Raw genomic sequence first — 18,123 nt, 5'->3', positions numbered from 1 at the left:
TCTGATGGGATCAGGACAACAGCAATTTTCATCTGGATTCCCAAGAACCATATCATGGGAAACAAAAATGCCTCCATACTGTTAGAAAACTAAGTAGATGAGAATTAACAGTGGGGCAGTAAGAAGAGATAAGATGGAGGTGCCCAGTGTATACAACACTGGTAGGCATTCGACTATGTTGATGAATCATTCAATTCAGTCACACAGAGGGTGCAGAAGAAAAAAGAACAAAACAGTTATCTATACACTAATCTGTATCTAATCTATATCTAATCAGATTGTAGGATCTTCTGGTAGGAAATAGTGGCAAAGTATTATAATCCATAATTCAAGGAAAGTAGGAAAGGAAAATATTTTTAAGTGCTCAAAATTTCTGCTATTTAAACAAACCTTATCAAAACCTATCAACCCTAGAGTAAACAAATCCTATGTCTGCACAAAAGAATTAACTCTAGCAACATAAAATTATTCTTTTGACAAATCCATAAGCTTTCTACTTAAATCTTCATTTGAAATTCGAAGTACTGTCAGCAATTGGTAAGGTAATTTCAGACGGTGGGTGGCAAAGCTGTATGTTATGCAGCAACAGACAATGTAAGGGTGCAGGCATGCCCAAAGTGCTTGCATTAAATAGCAAAAAACAAGTGGAAACAGTGCAGAGGGCTATAATAAAGGTACCTCGTCATCATAACCCCCCTCCTTTGACTCAATCATAAATTTCCCTACATGAGGAATCGCCACCTCTACAACTTGCTGGTTAGAAGGTGGTTGGCTTGTGGTATTTTCAGGTTTCTGCAGAAGAAAATCATTAGTGTGAACATTAGAAAAGAGCACAATGGAAGCACTCAGTTTAAGTGCATAGACTCTTGATCCTTTTAAAAATACCTGCATTTTTTTAGCATGAAATGAAAACATCTAAAACTGAACACTAAAGCAAATGCATTAATCAGGTAATAATACAAGATTTCCAGCTTTCACTTTGCATCTCAAACACTAAATTAAATTTTAATTTTTTTTCCCACAAAGCATCTTCAAATTCTTAAAAATAGTTAATACTGAAGTTGTATTTCCTACTGCTGTCTCTACAGGTGAAAGTTTTATTTACTTTTTTATTTTTTAATATTATTTTTTTTCCTGTACGCGGGCCTCTCACTTTTGTGGCCTCTCCCGTTGTGGAGCACAGGCTCCGGACGCGCAGCTCAGCGGCATGTGGGATCTTCCCGGACCGGGACATGAACCCGTGTCCCCTGCATTGGCAGGTGGACTCTCAACCACTGCGCCACCAGGGAAGCCCTTATTTACTTTTTTAAATTCTAATAACTCCACAAAGCCTTTCTAGAGATCTCCATCAAAATAAGATATGACCTCCTCTGAATCCAGGAGAGTCTGTAAGTTTTCTTTCTTATGATTTTACCTTTCTATCCTTTCTAATAATCGATTGTATAGCTACTTAATATCCACACTCTACTGTGTTTAAACCCACTCGGTCGCAGCCTATGAGACCTAGTACAATATATTTACATCATGAGTGTCCAGTGAATTCTTGTTTTGGGGAAAGCTGCTAGAAAGTGATATCCATTTTTAAAAACTCAGATTCTTCTTCTTTTCTTTGTTAACAAATTCTAAGAATTTCACTAACCCAAACTAATGGAGTGGAAGCCAGTGTGAAATCCAGAAAGTCCACTCAAAGACACTAATATGGGGCTTCCCTGGTGGCGCAGTGGTTGAGAGTCCGCCCGCCGATGCAGGGCACACGGGTTCATGCCCTGGTCTGGGAAGATCCCACATGCCACGGAGCGGCTGGGCCTCTGAGCCTGCGTGTCTGGAGCCTGTGCTCCTCAACGGGAGGGGCCACAACAGTGAGAGGCCTGCGTACCGCAAAAAAAAGACACTAATATGGTTCATTCAAAACACTGTTCAGATTTCACAAGGATCTTACTTTACTGAATGGATTTATAACTAGCATATTCACTATTCACCTACAAACAAATTTCAGAAGTACTTAAGGTGCCTGAAAGCAGCTTGCTTAAGTAATTTCAAATTGCACCACAGGGCTTCCCTGGTGGTGCAGTGGTTGAGAGTCCGCCTGCCGATGCAGGGGACGCGGGTTCGTGCCCCGGTCTGGGAGGATCCCACGTGCCGCGGAGCGGCTGGGCCCGTGAGCCACGGCCGCTGAGCCTGCGCGTCCGGAGCCTGTGCTCCGCAACGGAAGAGGCCACAACAGTGAGAGGCCCGCGTACCGCAAAAAAAAAAAAAAAAAAATTGCACCATAAAAATTTCCCTAAGCAAAGATGAACTTTACTTTTGACATCAAATAAACAGAAAATTTTAATAAAAACAGAGTGGTTTTACTGCAGTTTAAAATACAGGTAAATTTTAGTGATGTGAAGATTTTCTGAATATTCCGAAGTACATATGCAGAAGAAGTTTAACTGAACAATAAAACAAGAATAATGGCCAAGACCGGCATTGCTTCCTTTAAAAGAAATGTTATTTTTAACCATAACATTTTCAGAAAAGCTTTCCTCGTTCTGCTTGAGTCCTCAATTTTTCAATAGGAACCAACCAACCTGCATGGTTGTCATGATCTTGAGAGCTAATATTCAGCTAACCCAAAACCTGACACATTAATTGTTGTTCTATAAATGATAGGTATTACAAATATTATACTATTATGCTTCTTGAAATTGCTTATACCGGAATAATCCTAACCCAATATTACTACTTACAGAGATAAGCTTGGTCTATGACATTTAATTAAGGATTTTTAATCCTTCCAGCATTTGAGAGAGGAAGAATTGTCCTACGTCTCCATTCACAAGAGTGAAATATAAGCAGGTAAACTAAGAAATTTGTCTTAACTTTTGGTGAAAAATTTCTCATAAGCAAACCAACCCAAAACAATACTATATTAAGAAGAAAAAATACAAATTTAAGGCAAGTAGCAACCAGAAAATGTATTCCTTAGAATACTTATCCTTAAAAAATGACATGTTTCCTTTGAAAAATAACTGCACTTAGGAAAAATAAATGTTCTATAATCCTTTCCAGTTGCCACAGAAGAGTTTCAACAGCAATAACACTAATTAATTATTTGGGTGAAAGTTGAAAAAGGGAAGAAATTTTGGGCGTATGTAGTTATTTTGTGTCCATCAAGTTTAGATATCCTAAAGTACCATAAAAAATTTTCATATAAAGAATTTTAGGGTTCACTGAAGTACATTTATCTTTTCCTTTTACTGTCAGGTCCCATATGAACACCTTAACAAAGGCTGAACTTGAAAGAGATTAAAGATAAGTTCCTCAGTTAATAAGTTGTAAAAATAATTAGAACACAAAGATTTTTATTAATTGCCTGAATCTATTAAATACATGATTTTTTAAAAAAGTGGTCCCATAAAAGGGTGATTAGAAAGCTATATATGTTCAACCCCTTTGGCTCCCTTAATATGCTCATACCATTTTAACCTACTAACTTAGGGGGAATCTAGTCTAAAGAAATAACCAGAAATATGGAAAAAGTTTCATTTTTAACAGCCTATTTATAATAATGTAAAAGTAGAAATCAATATATAAGGGGGAATGAGTAAGTAAGTAAGAATTTAATCACTTAATGGAATACTATTCAACCATTAAATGTTTTTTAGTTTGTAACATGGGGAAACGGTTATGTTCAGTGATTAAAAGAAGAAAAGTTAAGATATAAAATTTTATATACAGTAGTAACTCAATTACAAAAATAAATCCCAAATCTGTATATAAGAATGAAAGAAAACATACCAACTTATTAAGTGATTAACTTTGGGTAGTGGAAATATGCATGATTCTTTCTTAGAGTCTACTTTTTTGAATTTTTAAATTTTCTAAAATATTTCACTTAAAATGAAAGACATTCTTCTAAAAAGCAAGCTGTCTAAACATCTGGAGAGTATCTCTCTATGGTTTCTGTGATTCTAAGCTTTCCAGGAAATTCTTCTTCTACTAAGGTTGGAACTTTATTGTGTATTTGTGAAATGTTTAGGATTTAAGTAACAGAAGGAAATAAAGAGAGACTTAGGGCCTACACTACATGCTAGGCACTTAAAAAAATGATCTTAATTCATCCGACAATCACCTCCATTCTATATAAAAGAAAACTAAGGTTTAGAAAAATTAAGCAACTTATTCAAGTTTGCATAGCTAGCAAGAAGTAAAATTAATATTCAAAAACCCAGGACTACTTAATCCCCAAATCTAAAGACTCTGAAATTTAGTTTCTAATGTATACCTTTAAATGAGAAAACCCAGTAGGTGGTTACCATGATCCTAAGCAACTGACCATGAGACCAGGAACCACTGGTCAGAGAGTCATGATTAATATATTCTCAGATATGCTGCAGAATTTATACAGACAATGTGGCCAACTATTGGTGCTACTCCGAAGATATGCCAGATAGAAAAATATTTATGCTAGCTATCATATTCCCTCAATGCCATCTTTTTTCAAGTAAAGGTGAAGCAGCAGATTGCTAGCGTATAAGATGATATCCATATGAATAAACTAATCAATCAAAATTTAAGTGCTGATTTCTACAAATTTAAATTACACGATTAGCCGAACTAAAAAAAAAAAAAAAAAATCATGATTCTACATTAAGCTAATTAATGCTTCCAGCTTTCTGATACCAGTTAAAAGAATGATACTTATTAACCATAATGTAGGCTCTAACAAATAAAAATCTTAATTAGCAAAAGCCCTGGCAAATTATTTTTTTTATATCAGGCAAAAATGTTTCTCCCTTGTTACCTACTCCTGTGTTTTTTCTCCCTCCCTAGGGTTTCTTCTACCATCCCCCAAGAAGTAGAAATCCCAGATCTATTAAAAGAAGCATTTTTCAGGAAGTGCTTTAGAGTTAGCAGTTCCTCATCTCAAGTTTTTTAGTCTCCAGGGACATTTGCAAAATTCGAAATGATCAAAAAAAAATCTATATTAATACGTTTTTTAATGGTAAGATGATATATAATCAAACTTTTTCAAAAAGGAAATTAAATTAAAAAATAATTTCTGATTACTTTGTTCATCAAAACATAATTAACAGAATATTAATTGAACATTTTGGTTAATCAAGATCTTATCATATTAAAGACATCACTGTAATTAGCAGGCTATTGTTGAGATTAAGTTCACTCAGTGGAAAATTATGTGTTGAAAAATTACATGCCCTGTTCGCTTTAGCACTCTAGGAGTGGAATCTTCAAATCCTAAAATTAGCTATCACGAAACTTGTATTAGAGTTGCTTGTGCTCACTAATAAAATAAAAAATAAATGACTATAGCAACTGAATAGTTTTGTAGTATGAAACTCTTGAAACAACATCTCTCAGAATATCATATTCATTGAAACGTAATGCAATACCAATGTGCTCAACTTACTGTTATAAAAAGACACACTTGAATACTTGAAAATTAACAATAAAGGAGGCTTATAATGACAATTTTATACAGGACACGAAATAGGCATAAAGTGTTTTATAATATCATATTTATTCTACTAATAATACTCTAACCTAGACTATCTAGTATTTTGTTAAACACAGTCCATGAAACAATGAAATTTATACCTTATATTACCAACTATTCCAATGTAGTAAGACTAAAGATGGGAGGAGGGGTTGAAAGAAAAGAAAAATAATGCTAAATTTTGTACTTCTCTTTTTTAAGTTCCAAATCAAATGACTAGTTTAGTCTATGATTATAATTTTTCATAATTCTCTAACAGGAAGATAGAAACTTTTTTTTAAAAAAGAAGCATTTTAAAAATTACAGCTGAGGAAATTACAGCCTGGCAGTTAGGTGACACCTACAATCATTCATCATGTTCAAGCGAAGCCGTCCTTTGGCCTGGTCTCTCCTGACTCCCAGACAGGTCATTCTCCTTATACTGCTAGGAAACCTCGTGAACATTGATGGGTATGTTCAGAGAGCTAAAAGAAAAATTCTTACCGACTGTAAAACTGTTTCAGGACTTTTATCTTCATGCTCATGTGATGCCTTGGTAATTATTCGAATAGTTTCTTCTTTCAAGTGCTTTGAGAAATCACTTCTTGATGGCTGCTCTAGATATTCTGGTTCTCCTGCTTGTGCTTCATGAGAAAAGAATCAATTGTATATCTAATATAAATCAGTGAGTCTATACTAAGATATATCTGTAATTTATTTCTCATTTGAAGTTATACAATAATTAATTTTACTTTACTTACTCAATTTAAAGTAATACATGCTTCAGTATACAGCACTTCCCCCAGAATTTACCAAAAGAAAGAATCAGATCTCAGAGTAGTCAAATAATTACTGAAGAAAGCACTCATTATAGTTTATGCTAAGAAATTCATAGTAAATTTCTTTGTCATGATAAGTATCAAAGTCTAACTTTGGAAAATCATGAGCATTCTACCAAAAAAAAAAAAGAAAAAAAAAAGAGGTGGGGGGGTGGTTTGTACAACAATCCTGGTCTGAGTTTCTGTAGACAGCACAGTAGCTGTTTTTCTGGACACAGTATCCTTTTTCATACTTACCTAACAAAATCCTAACCCTGAACGAACCCAACCTTCTATCTTTTCTGAACCTGTTCCTGGTAGCTGAGTGTTGTCAGAGAAAAACAATTAAAACTTGCCCAACTGGTACCAATATAAATTCAAGACTTCAAATACTACTTCTGTGAAGAACTCCTAAAGTTATATCTACTGCCTATGTTCTGAGTTCGAAACCCACAGATGCAACAATGTACTCTGAATGTCCACTGGGTATTTAACAGACTACCCCAAAATCCTTATACGACCTACAAGGCGTTATATAAATGGGTCTCTGCCTATCTCTCCAACATCGCCAGGTGTCCTTTGCCCTTTACTCAAAAAGGAACACATACCAGACTTTTTTCAGCTTATCTAATACATCAGAGAAGAGGTTTACCTTCCAACTTTTGTATCTTTCCTCATTTTCTTCCCTTTGCCTGTGTGTTCACCAATTCTCATCCCCCCCACCATCTAATAACTTCTATATATCCTTTTGTTTGAATATCACTTCCTTATGGAAGTATTCCTGATAACCCCATTTCTAAAGCCGGGTTGCTCCTCCTCAACACTACTGACATTTTGGTTCAGATGATTCTTTGGTGTGGAGGATTGTCCTGTGTACCCAGGCATCTACCCACTAGATGCCAGTTGTACTGTCTCCGCAGGTGTGACAACCAGAAATGTCTCCAGTATTGTCAAACGCCGTCTGAGGGACAAAATCACTCTCAGGTGAGAATAACTGCTCTAGAGTAAACGTATACTTTCTTTTTAATAGCACTTACCACACAATTATAACTTCATTATTTTTGTTAAGTATTTGTTTCAAGCCCATATCCCCTGCTAGACTGTAAGAATCCAAAGAGCAGTGATGCTATCTCCCTTTTGTATTGCTATTTCTTCAATACCTAGCATATAATAAGCACACAATAACTTAATGGAACAAATGAATTAATAAGCTAATGAATGGATAAAAAGAAATAAGAAAGTACACTAAAATATTCTACAGCGTTACTGGGATAGGATGAGTCCTTGCTCAATCAATTGGTGGGACACGACAGGATTACTGTCAACCTTTCCAATATTTTACTAATTTAAAACTTTTCTCAAAGTGAAATATTATTCAAAAAGAAATAATGTAATTTCAACATAGATGCACGAGCATTCATTTATCCAATGAATTCTAATTAAGTGTCTAACTATGTGCCTGGCTCTAGGCTAGGCACTGGGACTCTGAGTGTGAACAAAGCAGCCAGTCCCTACCCCCATGGAATTTATAGTCAACTATGGAGAAAGTTACTAACCAAAGAATCACGCATATGAATTGTGACAATATCATAATAATACATTATAGGAATAAAATGGGGCAAGGGTAATTTAGGTTATGGGATATGAGATAAACTGACTTTTTAGCTGAAGTTAAATGGATTAGGTTTGAAAATGGAAGAATGAACAGCCCATGAAATGAGCATAAGCTCAGTCCAAAAGGCATCTAGTGTGGCTGGACTATAGTATAACAAGAGGGGAGAGGTGGCAAGAGATGATGCAGATAGGGACAAAACGGAGGCCTTTGAGTCACAGAAGTTTTGAAGGGCAAAGCAAGTGAATAAACATTTTAAATACAATGGCAACATGTCAAGTTTAAAGAACATTATTCTGACCACACTGCAAAGAACAGATTAGAGAGGAAAGTAAAACTAGAAGTCAATGAAAGTACTAAAAGGTACTACAGCAATACGAGCAAGAAACGACTATTCTTTTGGATAACAGAGACAGCAAGAAAGAGAGAATTGGTTAGATTCAAGATGCATTTTAGACATAAAGGTTTGGAGACTGATGTGAAGATGACTTAAATTTTGGGTATGAGTGATTAGGATAATGGGAGTGAAATACACTATGACAAGGAAAACTAAAGGAAGAAATGCTTACAATGTGTGTGATAGGTAAAGAAGTTTAAAAAAGTTAAATGTCTTCATTTCTGTATTTCCTGACTTTGGACTGCAATGTTCTTTTCAGTGTCCCTGTATGATAGACAAGGTTAAGAAAATCTTAACCACTACAACTCCAGCTTAGCAAGTCTTCTGCTTCTGGAAGCTTTCGTAAGTGAATTAAGTCAGCTGCTCTAGGGATTAACAGAGAGAGACTTCTTGTTGATAAAGCTTTCATTACTTGTGTTTTCCCTCTTTGTCTCTTCTCACTGTAATAGATAAAACATCAGTAGTTGATAATAGGATGTGAGCGTAATGCAATGAGGGCCAAGAAATCCATCTGGCGTGACACTGGTCTAAGCCAGGGAAACCTGGACAATGTATGTAAATTAAGTCCTTAAGAGAAAAAGTAATTTTATCTGATCGACACAGTCAAATACACCTTAGGTCCCCAGCGTCAAGGTTTCCTTCCACATAGGGATTTGAGTCCAAAAACCTTATGTGATGCTGAATGATTCTGCCTAAATGTCATATAAAACTATTTCCTCTAGAATTTTCCCTGTGTAAATATCTTCCAGGGAACTTATTTGAGTGGTACTGTAATCACAGTAGGTAAACCTATAAGGATTCGGTTCTGGGAGTTTGGAAACAAAAACCCAAACTTCATTCCCAACATGTTTGTTGAGCATATGCCATTTTTAGTACCGAGCTAGGTATTAACAATGGTTTAAAAAAAAAAAAAAAAAGAAAATTTACTCACTTTAAGGAACTCTCAACAAAATCAGATAAATGTATACTCCATTACAACACGAAGTACTGAATGCAATAACAGACTTATGCACAACGTCCTACAGAAGCATTGTGGACCTAATACACACACTTGGAATGATGCTGCATGCTAAGAAAGGAGGAATGTCAACTGAGCTGAGTCTTGAAGGATTTGTAGAGAAAATTATCTTGATGAGAAACAAGATGATTCCAGGCAGAAGGAATAGCATATGCAAAGGCACTGTAAGGACAGATAAAAGATTAATAAAATCCTTGCTATTAATGAGCCTTTACACTGGTAATCAAGATGAAATATAACATAAATTTGGTAGTGAGAATAGATTGGGACTAGAATAGAGGAAAAAAGGTAATAATTGCTACAGGGGTAATTAGGGGGATTCATAAAGATTTGGGGATATGAGGAAAGTCTTAAAATGGATAAAATTTCAAGAATAGTGAGGATAAGAGGACATTTTCCAAATGAAGGATACTTCATGAGCAAAGCCTTAATGACAGGAAAATAACCTACAGCAAGAATAATGGGGAATACCCTGGCTTAGATGAAACATAGAATAGTAGTCTTGAAAGAATTACAAGGGAGTCAGATTATAATAGAGGGTCTTCATAAAAAAGGAAAGAGGTTTTAGCTTCATTTTGTCAAACCAGAAGAGTAAAAAACATGTTCACTAGAACAAATAACCAAAGGAGGAAAATAAAAGGCTCTTTCCACTACCTAGACATAAGCACTATTAATATTTTTAGTATTATATATTCCAGATTTTACCTACCCAAATTTTTTTAAACAAAAAGTTATTCTGAATATACTGTTTTTAACTTAATATAACAAACATTCTTCCTGTCGATACAATTTTTACTGGTTATACCGTGTTCTTCTGTATAAAGGGCTCATACAACTAATATTTTACCATACATTTAGGCAATTTCCATTTCTTTGTTAAAAACAACATTAGGACAAAACATCTGGCTCTTTTATGCTTTTTGCACGCACAATAGTTTTTGTTCATCCTGTAACCCTATAGAAGTCTCACGCAACAGTTTTTGTTCATCCTGTATCCCTATAGAAGTCTCATCCCTGCTAGCCTATATAAATGGTAAGAGCTCAATAAACAGAGACCACGCTGTTTCCTTTATGCACTAACTGGCATTTTATGTACTAACTGGTCCCACAGTTATTAAAGTGTTATTGTTCAGGCTTCAGCTTGAAATACAGCTGGTGATTACTTATGTGACATTTGTTACTCTTAATTCCTGGGAAGTTTTCTTTAGTTACCTACCTGCAGCTACAAACTCCTAAACACACTCATTTCACCGTGAATGACCAGTTCTCTGTAGAGGTATAAAATGTCCCTGTACCCGGAGTATCTTTCTAATCATTTATTTAGTTTATGGATGCTTCACTGAGATTTTTGGATGGCTATCCTCCACATAAGATATTTTCCAGCCATGTTCTATGTTGATAATAGAACTTATTCATTCACCTATTTGGCTGTTATATAAAATCCAACATTCTGAGAGTACTCAGAACTTGCTCCTTTAGTCCACCTTCATGTTGAAGTAAGGGGTTGGGAGGACCTTGGGGGTGTTCTATGCCTGTTTCCTGGTTGTGGCCTTTAGCATTTTAAGAGTCAACTTGACAAGCAATTGACTTTCTGTTAAAGCATAAGGATCTGCTCTCTAATCAACTATTTAAAAAAAGAACACAACTCATATCTTTCAGAAGTATTTTATACCTTAACTTACTAATGAGTCATACTTATTACATGCACATTTAGAACAATATTTAAAGAGTACTGCATCAAAGAATAGCAGTCCATTTTTCTTACAGAAATGTATCTAAAATCAATGATTCCCCAAAAGCAGCCTATAAAGAGCCATGCTAAGCTGGCTGCATAGAATCATCACAGAAACAATTTTAAGACTTCAGATTCCTAGGTGGCACCACAAACAGAATTCTCAGCAATGTGGGGAGTAGAGGCTTAGGAACCAAAGTTAAACCTAAAAATTATCCAGGATAGAGCTGTATCTGCACAACATACTTTTAGCCTTCTTCCCTAATGTATAGTTATTTTGGCTATCCTTTTTTTTTTTTACATATACATCTTTACTGGAGTATAACTGCTTTACAATGTTGTGTTAGTTTCTGCTGTACAACAAAGTGAATCAGCTATACGCATACATATATCCCCATATCCCCTCCCTCTTAAGCCTCCCTCCCAATCCCACGCCTCTAGGTGGTCACAAAGCACCAAGCTGATCTCCCAGTGCTATGCAGCAGCTTCCCACTAGCTATCTATTTTACACTCCTTTTTAAGTGTAATTTTACATTCCTTTTTAAACGGTTGCATTCCCATACACTGAGGATCACCCCTAGGAGACTCATTATTGCAATTTCCATAGGGAATGAAATCAAATCAGAAAATATTCAAGGGGCATCAACCATTTGTCATTTATTATGCTAGATTCTGGAGATTTAAATAAGAACATCACCTGGTCCCTGTTTTAAAGGAACTTGAAAATATTGAGGATATTGTTCATTCTACCAGGTCTGACTCTCAGGAACCAGCTGTACTTTCCTGGAATATCAGCTTATTTTTGTCAAAAATGAGGTCATTTTTTGGTTTCAGCTCCTTTCTTTCTGTTTTTAAAATCTGAGTATGTTATATATATTGTAAGGACTTCAAATAGTTTTTGAGTAAGATATGGGTAACACAAGCAAAACAGGCAAAGCTCTCTCTCCTTCAGAATAATTTGTTTTATACATACAGCCTAGAGCCATGCTGCTTAACCACAGGTACACCTCAGAATTATCTGAACATCTTTTTAAAAATATATATTCTGGACCCTTCCTCCACTGATTCTGAGCCCAGTAAATCTTAGGTGGTATGTCCTGTTTATACTCAGAAAAAGTCCCCCAGGTAATTCTGATGTATCGATATATACCGTGGTAAAGAACCGTTGGCTAAATCTCTAAACATAAGTGTTAAGGTAAGTTTTCTTTTGCACTAGGCAGGTTAGGGAGGTAGTGTGAGATGGACTAAAGAATACTTTTCTATCATTTATTATTTAGTTTCAGTAAGACAATGAATTGTGTGGGAGAAGTGATACCTATGGATTTCTTCGTCACCTGTTAAAGAAGAGGAACAAATACTCATTTAATTAATACTATATAAATTAATATTCTTATTTGGAATATCACCCTTAAGAAATTGGATTTTAATGGTTCTTAGGTTACAGCTTTACTGAAAAGATTTGCAGGGAGAGAAAAAAAATCACTCTGATGGATTTTATAAACAGGATTTCCTTGTATTACTTCCACTAGTCACTCATAATCCTAGTGCACACCTGAGAGATTTAAACACAGGTTCTCTTTGACAGTCTGAAAGTATTATACCAAATTAAACAAATTACTTTGAAAACTGTGAGGAGAAACAGGAAAAAGATGGCATAGGCATTAAAGTAAAATTTCTCTACTTATGATAGGATGTTAAGTGATTCCAATGAACACTATAATAGATTCCCTTATTCAACTGTGGTATGTTAAATTCCCCTGTAACAGAAGATGGATTTCTTAATATGATATGTAAGATAACAGTAATAGAAACCAATCTTTTAAACAATAATCTCACCCCCAAATTTATAGATTTAGAACATTCTATTTCTACTAACTCAAAATGCGTATTTCTAGCAATCCTATACAGGACACAATGTTTTCTACTGAGGCAGTATTGTCACTGCTTTCTAAAAACCCAGTCTGGAAGATAACTATCATAGTAATTACATATGAATTGACCTTTCCATCTCTTTATTTTTTAGTTATTCTGGCTCCTTTCAGAAATACATCTGTACTTCTCTTCAATTTTTTTTTTTTTAAAATACTAAAGAGGGACATGAACATATATGCCCAATACCTATTGCTGAATTTTTTAAAACTTACGAAACACCATATAAAGTGTACAATAGGAAGTATTGACCAGGATAAAAAGGGTGTGGAGCATACACACATGTGGCCTTTTCATAGCGAGGGAATATAAGATGACAAATGTAAATAATGGGGAAAAGTTGGCTAGTCCTGTCAGACAGGAATATTAGTGGGGAATATGTATTAGTCTGATTTAGTAAAAATAAAATGTGTCAAGTCTGTAAATTTAGATAGTCTTGTGAGAAACAGAAAAGATGGAAAAGAGACTGTATAGAATTTAATATTTTGATGTTACAAAATATAACTGAGCCAAGAATAATAGGGTTGGAGCTTAACCAATGACTGGAGCACTCACCTTCATCTGAGTGCTTAGGTGCCACTATCACGCCAATTGTGCAGCCCTGTCCTCCCACTAATAAGATAAGAAGAGCCATGTGCAACTGGAGCACTTAAAAGTTAAGCAAAGAATAACAGAGTAGCTCCATCTTGGGGCAAGTTCTAGGGAGTAATTTGGAAAGGATATGTACAGAAGACAAGGGATGAAATCACAAAGAGATGGAACTGACTCAAAAATGAAAGGAACTGTAACAGTTACTACACTGTGATTTGAACTCAGAAACCTCTTGATATCTACTGAGCTATTTTACTTCCTACTAATATGGACAAAGTTACTATAATGAAACTGCATTGTTGTGAAACTATAGAGTTTCACCTCTTCTACACAGTGGCCCTTGATGTACAGGAAGAAAGTCCTCGTCTGGTAGAGCTCACCAGAGACTACAATGGTGGTATTCAGATATACTGTACTGCATTTCTGTATCAATATGTTGGTATCTTTGTTGGTATAATACCATTATCTTGGTCTTTTAAAAATTCTGAATCGATGTCACCTAAAATCAAGATCAAGGACTCAACTATTCAATTCATATGAGAACAAGTTCCAAGTCTGGAAAGATCTGTGCATGCCTACCTCAGTCACCATACCATATTGTGGTATTACAAATCTCTCACTGAAAGAATAATTCCTTGTAAAGTTCAGATGATAATGCTGAAAACTACCCAGGTAAAGCTGCATGGGAATCTGTCTATAAAAGATGAAATTAAACAAACACCTAAAATGCTTTCTTCAAAAATAAAAACAAAACACACAGATCTACAGATCTTACAAAAAAAGGGTGATTCAAAATGATCCACTCAGAGTTATTTAAAAAAAAAAAAAAAGAGAAAGAGACAAATGGGGTTAAGGAAAATATCTGTTTAATTTATCTCTTCTCATTTCTCCAACCACTAAACAGAAAGAGGACCTTTCCTACAGTACAAAATGTCATCCTAAAATATTGTGACAACTTAGTGATGAAATTAATCTTAAAAAAAATCATTAGACATTGTATTTTCAGCTTTGCTAGAAGATACTTTTGTACAGTGTTATTCTTAATATTTTATTGCTTTTATCATCTAATAATTGTAGAATGTTTAATATTTATATTTTTATATACTTATCTTCTCATTTGTTTTACAGATCTATACAGATTTTTGCTTGGAATATATTAAATATTTAGTTCCTGCTAATTCTGTTTTTAACTTTAAGAATTCTGAAAAAAAATCAAATAAATACTCTATATGAATTAATACTATCTACCAGTAGTGTTATTTTGCTCAAATATGAAATTATTAGAGTTCATTCCTTTGATAGCTTTAGTGAATTGGCTTGGGTTACCTGCGGTTTCACAGTTTTTCTAAGCATCTTGCCAAAAAAAGTCAATCAAAGTAGGCAGAATAGGTAGAGGGAGAGTTAGCAGAATCATCTCATTTAACTTGAAAATGATATATATGTACATACAGTGTTATCTGGCAAAGGAGTAAACTAAATTGTTGCCTTTTATTATCTCTGAGTGACGGAATTTCAGATGATTTTTACTGGAGTCTTCATATTTTAGGATAACTAAAGTTTTATGTTGTTTTTGCTTTTTCAATGAGCATATCTTATTTTTATAATAAAATATCAATAATAAACATGATATTGATAATAAAATGCAATAAAAGTGGACTAACCTGTTGTCACAGAAGACTCTGACTCTCTCAATTTCTGAGATGCTAAAAGTTTTTCCTGCAAAGCTTTCTGGGCAAGCTGTGCATCCCATTCTTCTAGTTCTTTCTCAAATCGCTGGTTGTCTTCCTCAACAAAATCTCTTAAGTCTGGTGGTAGTGTTTCTATTCCAACAAGGGCCTGCCCAGTTTCTTTATTAAACTCCTCTGCAAATCATATTTCAAAAACTATTATAAAATTAAGGATTAAAGGAAAAATGCAAAGCTCAAAATAGAAGGTGTTTCAAATGTATTTAAAGTACAAATTATTACCACTTGGCGAATCAATATTACCTATATATTAAAAGAAAACCCAAATAAATGCTCAGAAAAACAATGATGCAAATATTTGATAATCCATTATAGGTAATGTTCTCAGCTTTTACTTTTAGGCTGAAGAGTAAAAAAATGGAACAAGACATAAGGCCAAAATTGTTTGCTACTTTTCAAACACTGACATAGTGCTACTTTTTCTATTATAAAATACCAGACGTTTGATTATTCACGAAGTAAAACCACAAAATGAGAAGAAATAACTCATAACCTCGAAAGCTCAAAATAGAACTAAAATTCTTTTTCATCTGAAGCAGTTAAGTATAGCAATATACTTATATGCAATTTGAAAACTAATCAATCAATATAGCAAGATTTCTTTCAACATCACATAAGTAGTACTTAAAAGCGTTACTCAACCTCTACCACACACACACAAAATAAATTTTAGCTTTCAGTCATAAATGAACTGCCTAACTAGTTTTGCTAAATGGTTAAATACAAAAGGAAAGTTTATTTTTATCAGTCTCAACAAACCTTTATTAAGTGCTTTTTATATGCAAAGCCTATATTAGAATATGAGAAATAAAAAGGTTAAGACACAGTATGAAATGCTCCCTGGCTTTGAGCAGACCAGAGTGAAGTGCGAAAGACAAGTCAACATACAATTCCAACACACAGTAAGTGCCCAATAGAGGTATGCTATGAGAACACAAGGAGGGATACTTTGTGGCAGGTCAAGGAAAACCTGGCAGAGCAGATGACATCTGAATTGAATCCTGAGAGATGAGAAAGAATTAGGCAAAAGAAGAAAGAAATAAGATCATTACTGGCAAAAAATAAAAACAGAAAACATAAGAACATATAGATATAAATGTGTGAAATGATTTGGTGTGAGCCAAAGAAGTTCAAATATTAGTGAAGTACATAAAGTTTGAAATGGACAATGGTTATAAATGAAGCTGGAGAGACAATTAGAGGCCAGAAAATGGAGGCTTTTTATGTCAGGTTAAGGAGCTTGAATATGAGTCAATGTGTGACACAGTCATTAAAGGGATTTTAACAAGGAGAAAAAAGTCCGATTTACATTTTATAATAGTTACTAAATAGTTAACTTTGAATACAAAGTATACTCCAGTTTTCAGCCCTGGTCACATTACTTTTCAATTCCAGTTTTCTCACCTACAATAACCCAGCAGCATTTCCTAATCATATTCATCACACTCTTTAGTAAACTACACTTAACTAATCACACCAGAGACCAGAGTCACATAAAAGGGTTACTTATTTAAAAATATATACCACCCTATATATTTCATATTCTTACCTTGTATTAAGAATTGTGGCTTATCATTTATGTACATTAAACAGTATGCACTGGCATTTCTATAACCACCAAAAGAGTCCCTCACTAGCTCTTCCCATGATGATTTTGTTACAGCAATATCATTGTACTTCATCCACCTGTTTTCACGATGATCAAAAATGTATGCCCAGTAGTGCCCGGCATTAGCTTGGCCTTCATGAACTAAAACAGCATGTAAGCGATAAGGAACCTAAATATGAAAAAGAAGAGTTAAACTGTAGTTATGTAGTCTATTACACCACATCCCATGAAACCCACAAACCATCTGACTGGAGAATCCCATAGGAGCATATGTTTTTTAACAAGAGTAAATTGGCTGGAATTAAAGTTTTGAAAAAATTAAACTATGAAATAAAAAAAGGCAGGGGGCGGAGAGGATAAGCAAACTAAAGACATGTAAAACAGACAGGTATAAGATGATTTTCAAAACTTTGGAAGTATATTTGTTGATCTATTTATTTCTTTCGAATAAAGAACTTATGATGAACATTTTTATATACAGCACATGATTTGTTTAAATCTTCACAGTTATAAATTGATGGATGAGTTCAGCAAAATGGCTTATATAATAAGCCATTATATGAGCCTCAGAAGTTAAAATGTAACTGAGCCCTTTACCTTCTCCCATAATCTTTTATTTAGTTAGTTGTTTGTTTATTTATTTATTTTTGGCTGCACGGGGTCTTTGTTGCTGCACGCGGGCTTTCTCTAGTTGTGGTGAGTGGGGGACTACTCTTCATGGGGCACGGGCTTCTCATTGCGGTGGCTTCTCTTGTTGCAGAGCACGGGTTCTAGGTGCGCGGGCTTCAGTAGTTGTGGCTCACGGACTCTAGAGCGCAGGCTCAGCAGTTGTGGCGCACGGGCTTAGTTGCTCCACAGCATGTAGGATCTTCCCAGCCCAGGGCTTGAACCCGTGTCCCCTGCATTGGCAGGTGGATTCATAACCACTGCGCCACCAGGGAAGCCCCACTCCCATAATCTTAATATCGTTAAACAACCATGTAATTTTCCCATAGAATTTTTTTTTAAATGCTAAGCCCTTTTAGAAATTTTTGATAAATTTTATTATAAAAGAATAAAAAGGTAGGCTAATACAGTATGAGAATACAACTGAATGAGGAAAATATTAATATAAAAATCTTAAAGTTCAACAATTTTATAACAAAAAGTATGAGAATTATGATAAATAACATAAAGATAAATTAAAATATGTA

At 34.7% G+C, this 18,123-nt stretch overlaps 1 protein-coding gene across 2 annotated transcripts in view; it reads right to left on the bottom strand.

The window, feature by feature from the left end:
* Window positions 1–18,123, bottom strand: part of USP25 (ubiquitin specific peptidase 25) — a 138,968-nt gene that overhangs the window by 27,484 nt on the left and 93,361 nt on the right. Inside the window, exons 16-19 of one of the 2 annotated variants that reach the window (XM_067739229.1) lie at window positions 16,871–17,099; window positions 15,238–15,438; window positions 5,984–6,123; window positions 679–792 (exon numbers count right to left, since the gene is read on the bottom strand). In XM_067739229.1, coding sequence (XP_067595330.1) covers window positions 679–792; window positions 5,984–6,123; window positions 15,238–15,438; window positions 16,871–17,099 — 684 coding nt within the window. The remainder of the gene's footprint in view (window positions 1–678; window positions 793–5,983; window positions 6,124–15,237; window positions 15,439–16,870; window positions 17,100–18,123) is intronic. The other variant, XM_067739230.1, reaches the window with a different exon arrangement.

The sequence above is a fragment of the Pseudorca crassidens genome, chromosome 5, assembly GCF_039906515.1.
Source record: "Pseudorca crassidens isolate mPseCra1 chromosome 5, mPseCra1.hap1, whole genome shotgun sequence".
Classification (NCBI taxonomy): Eukaryota; Metazoa; Chordata; class Mammalia; order Artiodactyla; family Delphinidae; genus Pseudorca; species Pseudorca crassidens.
Note: the sequence above shows the minus strand (reverse complement) of the source record. Positions and strands in the feature narration are given on the sequence as shown.